We start from the raw sequence: 7,198 nt of genomic DNA on the forward strand, positions 1-7,198 counted from the left end.
GCGCTTAAAATTTTGAATATGTTGCATTTTGTACATTTTAACCTTTACAATAATTCTGACATTTCATTTGAGGATGATGTCATAGCAGCAGTCGTGCATCGGTGCTTTGATTGGTTGAAAATAATATTGGATCAGCAATAATCCCCACCCCATCACAATGGATATTATGGATAAAATTTAAAAATAATTTAATATCACATTGATCACTCGATTGAAAAGGTTCTTTTGAAATGTACTCCGCCAGCATGAATTATTACGTTCCAGTACAAGAGAGCAATGTTTTGTGCAAGAAGAAATGTGACAAGTAAGTTTCAATATTATCTGTTAAATGAATTTTCAATAAACAACTTTTTTTTTGTTAAATAATTATTTTCAATAAAATTTTTGTAGCGCTTTATCTCATCGTGCGGCTCGTATACTTGGAAGAAGATACGTCTTAATCCCAACATCATACAAATATTTGGAAATAGGAATCAGCGTCGGAATAATATCCTATGTGGAATTGGCTCTCGGTGATAATCGAGGTAATCAAATAATATTGCCCATTGAAACATGGAAATCTCTAATGCGGAAACGAGCAGACATTGAACAGCTAACTGAAACTCCGCCATGGATTAGTGATCTGACGCTCGAAGCGGTTAACATGTATACTTCAAAAATTATAAAAATTACATCATCTGATAATTCTTTGTACATGAAACCATCAACGTTACTACATTTATTCGATTTCGAAAAATGTATTGATCATATGTATTCCTGGCTGTGTGAGAATACTCATAGTGTTAATGAAAAATTTAAGCAATTTGTAAATATTTCACAATGTGATAATATCCGCGATGTGAGCAATGCCGCAAAGGCGATACGTGATAGTAATATGTTTAATAGCGAATCACTTATAGATTGTGAATTGATAACTTGTGTTATAAATGAAATTATTTATAATGCTTGCAACAAATAAAATTATTTTACTGTTAAACTGTGTTTAATTATTTCTTCCCTGTCTGATATACATAGTCGACAAAACTCTCTGGAGATGTAGAAAAATGATGAGCTAGATGATACTCCAGTTAGAACAGAGAGATGAAGAGATGAAGAGAGATGTAGAATTAAAATCAAGAGGGGAGCAACATTATAATATATGTGTCGTGTCATAGAGTAGCAGACTACTCGCATGCTCGTGCTGTGCGGTTGTATGAAACTGTAAGATATACTCTAATTGAAGGGAAAACGTGTTGCAACTGTAGATGCTCCCTAAATCAAATTTTATCGTGCAGTGTGTGTCCTACTTGCACACATTAAACTGTTTAAAAATTAAAACACTTAAAGTGCTGTGAAAATGACGAGTGATGTGAAGATGTTAACTCTGGAGGAATGCATTGAATTACTGGAACAACTTGTGTTGGTGACGGCTGCTGAGCTGAAAGAACATAATTTAATCGGATTGCATCCACATGAAATTGATAAAACGTTTTACTGTATGTGGGAGCCAGATTGTGATGGTTGTATCGACTTGTTAGAAGGACAATGTCCACAAGAACTAATGAGAATTTTCGGAATGAAAATCAACCCCAAGAAATTATTAATTGGAAATTTGCAGTCGCAGAAAGCTCGAATCGTGCAACTCCAAGACTTAAAAAGATCGCTACGCAAACCTTTCTTAAGCGTAGATATGAATGTTCCGGCAGTATCGACAAACACTCCGGTTAATTTAATCGTGCAGATGATACATGGGCGCGAAATAGGTTTGAAAAAACCTCATACTGATGCTCTAAAATATCAACTATGGGCTATGAAACTATGGGCTGATCCGAAAAATCGCTTTCTCCTATTCGAGTCGAGCATTTCTAGATTTTACTATGCTGAGCATAGAGAATCCTCTGAGGAGGAATAATTGTTGTAAGTATTTCTCTTCAATTATAAATTATTAAAATAATAAATTGATTAATAAAATAAATAATATATTTAATAAAAAATTTCTGTCATGTAGGAGTTCCGCCCTGCCGCCTCGCAGCCACCGCCCCACCACCTCGCAGCCACCACCTCACAGCCTCCGCCTCATACCACAAGTCGTGATACATGGGTCGATCATCGCGAAATATCATATCGACCCACCTGGTTCGATCATCATGACGCAGCCATCATAGTATTTTATATTATATTTTATATTTAAAATTTTTAAATTTACACACAAAATTGTATGATTGCAAACACACACACACACACACACACACACACACAGAGTTATATAATAAACATTATTTTAAATATTAAAAAATATATAATTTATTTTAGAATAGGTCCTCTCTCCTTTCCTCCTATTAAAATCTTATTAATTTAAAAAAATATTAAAAGAAAAAAAATATTAATTAAAAAAATTCTCTCTTACGAACGCCTCTCTCTTTGCGTTCTCCTTCGCTGCATCAGCTCTCGCGCTCTCCTTCGCGTCATCTCGCTACCTCTCATCTCGCGCTATCACTCTCGCTCTTGCATATACGCCTCGCTGCAACACCTCGCGCTCTCCTTCGCTGAATCATCTCGCGACCGCTATCTCTCTCGCTTTTGCATATACGCCGCGCTTGCGTCATCTCTCTCACGTGTGCCTCGCGCTCTCCTTCGCGTTCCTCTCTCCCTGCGGACCCCTCACCCAAAAAGCTTCATGCGGTCTTTCGCGGATTCCTCTCTCCCCGCGGATCCCTCGCGGACCCGGCACCAAAATCGCGGACGCTTTCCCCTCCTCGCGGACCCCTCGCGGACCCGGCACCAAAATCGCGGACGCTCCCCCTCCCCGCGGCCCCCTCGCGGACACTAACCACGCGAACGCCTCCCCTTTTCCGCGGACGCTTCCCCCTCCCCGCGGACCCCTCGCGGACCCTACACCAAAATCGCGGACCCTTTCCCCTCCCCGCGGACCCTTCGCGGACCCGGCACCAAAATCGCGGACGCTCCCCCTCCCCGCGGCCCCCTCGCGGACACTAACCACGCGGACTCCTCTCCCACCCCGCGGACCACTCGCGGACGCTTCCCCCTCCCCGCGGACCCCTCGCGGACCCTGCACCAAAATCGCGGACCCTTTCCCCTCCCCGCGGACCCTTCGCGGACCCGGCACCAAAATCGCGGACGCTCCCCCTCCCCGCGGCCCCCTCGCGGACACTAACCACGCGGACGCCTCTCCCACCCCGCGGACTACTCGCGGACGCTTCCCCCTCCCCGCGGACCCCTCGCGGACCCTGCACCAAAATCGCGGACGCTCCCCCCACCCCGTGGACCCCTCGCGGTATATCGCGGACGTTTCCCCCTTCCGCGTGACGTCATTCCCCCTCCCGCGTGACGTCATTCCCCCTCCCGCGTGACGTCATTCCCCCGCGCCCAGGTTCCCCTCGCCCCTCTCCACCCTCATTGCCCCTGAGTTAGAATTGGTATAGTATATCTACTTATATATAATTATAAATATATAATTAGATATATAATTGTAAATATATAATCATAAATATGGGAATTTATAATAATTATATTTTATTCTTTAGATTCAGAAAATTTAAGAAAAATATCATATACTCTTTAAAAAATGGAATATAACTGTTCATGTTAAAATAACAGAAAAATTGTGTACAGATTATGTTATTACTATTTGAGAAAATTAATAATCACAAGATATATATTTATCTTTTAATATTTGTTAATAGGAAGATTATAAAAATTATGACTCTTAATTTTACGACTATATCTATGAATAAGAAATTAAGAAAATGTGCATTGATACCAAATGATTTCATAAAATGCATTGATGTTTATGAAGTGAGACTTAGACTTAAAGAAAAAAAAAAGAATAAGCCTAAGCCTTGTAGAAAAAATATAAAGAAAATGCAACTTGAGAACATATACATTAGATTTAATATCTTTATTAAAATAATTTTAATACAAAATTTTATAATAACCCAATTTTAATTATAAAATTGTTTATAAAGTTTCAATTAAGATTAAAAATATATTCTTATAAAATAAATTTTGAAAATCAATTCTTAAAAATTCTTAAGAGATCTCAACATTTTGAAGTTCTTGCAATCACTGAAAGATCTTCGTACAACAATTTATAAAAATGTTAATTACAACTGTGAATTACAACTCGTCCTTAAAATTTTTTAAATCTGCACTATGTAACTTCATCCGATGTGTTAGCTGATTCCAAAATGTCATTCTTTCCGAGAGAAGATTGTTTTCCATAATTATCTTAGACGAATTTCCTATGTATAGATACTCTGGTGAATAATTTGTTTTCACCGGCTTCCACTTTATGGGAATTGCCTTCGTGACCTTTGGCGTTGGATTTCTAAAGAATTTTATTGTAATATGTACCTTATATACTAATAATTTTCATTTTCAACGTATAATCAAAAGAAAAAATTATTATAACTCCATTATTAACTCATTATATAATTATTATAAGATAATCATGATAAAATAATGCAAAAAATAGACATTATTATGCTAACTATTATCGTGATTAAATATTAATTGTATTATATACTGGTCTTTCATATTTTTATAAAACTTATATATGTATATGTATACAATTCTGATATATAGTCATAATAAAATCACGATGTAAATCCGAATTGTGAGATAGCTGGTTGTATTCAGTAATAAATTTTATCGCTAAAATATTAACACTTACCCGGAATTTGCAAAATCGTACCAGAGTTCGGTCATGATACTGATTATCTCGTTATCCTCCTTGGACAATTCCGTTTCCACGAACAATTGTTCATCCACAGGGAACAAATACTGCAATTCGTCCGCGTGTGACACTCCATAATTCTTCTCTCTATCGCCGAATATCGAGCTAAAAGACGCGCTTCCTTTGTACGCGAAGTAGTAATAATAGACTGGTGAAGTTTGATTCACAATAAAGTCTTGGATAGCTTCGTGAGTGCCGTGATTAAACCACGCGTCGCTGTACATCTGCAAAGTTATTAAATTAATACAGAAACTAATTAAATTAATTAGTAATTAAATAGTAATTAGTAGAAACTAATTAGTAATTAAATTAATACTGCAATTCTCTTGTTGGATTAATTTTGCAAAAAATAGAAAACATATTATAAGTATTATTAAATAATTTTTTAGAATAAAATAATTTTTGTAGTAACTGTATACTCTATTTGCGAGTTAAAGAAAATGTCTTATTTTTTATATAATAAAAATAGAAAATGAAATCATATATTCTTTTCGTTTTAAAACTTCAAAAATATTAACATTTATATTATTTAATTTGGACTTACATCGATGACTTTGAATCTAGCTTCATCGGATTCATCGATGTCTTCATTGTCGAAGTAGAATTCGCGAATACTAGTGCTTATTTCATTTCGAAATTGTGTATCTCGAAGACGGTATTGCTCTTCGTAGTATAAACTGAGAGGTGCAACATTGTGGAAATCACTATTCAATTTCTTCACATGTTCACCCTGATCTCGTCCGTAATTACCTGAGGAGCATCTTATGCATAAATTGTTTGTTCAACTTAAAAAAAATTTTTATATAAGAAATTTTATATTTCTTAATAATATTTTGTATAATCTATAATTATAGGTATATTCTACAGATATCCATTATTTCTCCATGTATTTTATATCTTGTATAATCTATAATTATTAATTATATATTCAATTATATATATATACAATATAATATATATAACGTGAAATGATTTTGTAAAACTGTATAAAATTATCTGTAAACATATAATGTGTTAACTATTTCCTAAGTAAGCATCGCCACACATTGAAAAATGTCTTTTATCTAGATATCCATCATTTTTTAAATATCTTATATAATATATTTATATTTTATGTATTTATATATATTTTATATAACATATTTATAACATATATATATATATATATATATATATATATATATATATATAATTTATACAATTATATATTCTATATATTATAATTATATATTCCACAGAAATAATTTTAATAAAATGTAAAAATAACTATGTACTAATAACTAATAAGAAAATGTACTAATAATGTACATAAGTTATTTTATAAATAACATTTTAGTTTGTTCAGGTAAAAATATGTGTTCTTATGCGATACTGTAAATGTAAGAAGAAAAATATAAAGTTGATACATTGTCATTAATAAAATAGTATTTTACATAAGCATAGTAATACATCTTGTGCTGTATCAAGTAGTTGCTATATCAAGCAATTGCATACATTCATACAATTTGCAATAATTTCAGTTTTGACTTAAATAATTCCAAAAAAGTGTAAAAATTAAAGAGCCTCTGATAAACAATCGTTTGCTTTTGTCTCTTGCATTATTTAACATACAAATTAATTATATCTATATGCACACATATTCTTTTAACTATTTATTTATTAAGGATTGCCAAAAATAAATAATTTTATATAAATTTTTTATAGTTCATATATAAATAATTTTTTTATACATTTTACTTATATTTCATGTTAAATGAGAGAAAGAAAGATATAATTTTATTTTAGATTTTGTAAGAATTTAATACTCTTTTAAAAGAGTATTAAACCAAAATATTTTCGCAAGAATGATTTTTGTGTTTATACATAATTTCTTGATAGATCCGATGCATTGAAAGTGATAATAGTAATGTAAAATTAATGCAAATTTATGAATAAAATAAATAAAACAAAATAAAATAAAAATAAATAAAATAAATATATTTTTAATTTATTTAATACACATACAAGTCTATTATATATTAACTGATTAAAAATTGATATTCCGTATTTTTGTCTTTTTTGTTAGCCTAGTGATTTACACTAATTATTTTGACAGAAGTAATATCTGCTAAGTCAAACATATCTTTCAGAAATTTGGAAAGTGTCGAACATCTATTGTAATGTTTATAATTATAAAATTTTTTTCAAATTGTTTCCTACTCGGTGTCATTATTGGTTAACATTTAATCGTAAAACTTAAAACGTTAGGCAAGTTTAAATTGTGTACCAATATTTATGTTTCTACAACGAATTATACTTCTTCCCACGACCTTCTTTTATTCTATTACAAATTTGTATATCTTTCGTATATTTTTCGTTAAAATAATTTTTCACATGTACCTATATAGAAGTGCACGATCTATGATACAGAGCAGATATCAGCAAGATCGAGTGAAGGTAATAAGACCGATTGTGAGACTATAT

The 7,198-nt window shown here is 33.1% G+C and overlaps 1 protein-coding gene across 1 annotated transcript; it reads right to left on the minus strand.

Annotated features, from left to right (window-relative positions):
• Positions 1 to 4,080: 4,080 nt before the first annotated feature.
• LOC145948005 (esterase FE4-like) lies at positions 4,081 to 5,485 on the minus strand (the record flags this gene model as incomplete). Its single annotated transcript, XM_083057770.1, has 3 exons — positions 4,081 to 4,327; positions 4,673 to 4,959; positions 5,280 to 5,485. Coding segments are annotated over 3 exons (704 nt in total), but the record flags the coding sequence as incomplete, so codon positions are not given.
• Positions 5,486 to 7,198: the final 1,713 nt, after the last annotated feature.

The sequence above is a fragment of the Prenolepis imparis genome, unplaced genomic scaffold (assembly GCF_030444845.1).
Source record: "Prenolepis imparis isolate NDT839.2.m4 unplaced genomic scaffold, iyPreImpa1.0 SCAF_210, whole genome shotgun sequence".
Classification (NCBI taxonomy): domain Eukaryota; kingdom Metazoa; phylum Arthropoda; class Insecta; order Hymenoptera; family Formicidae; genus Prenolepis; species Prenolepis imparis.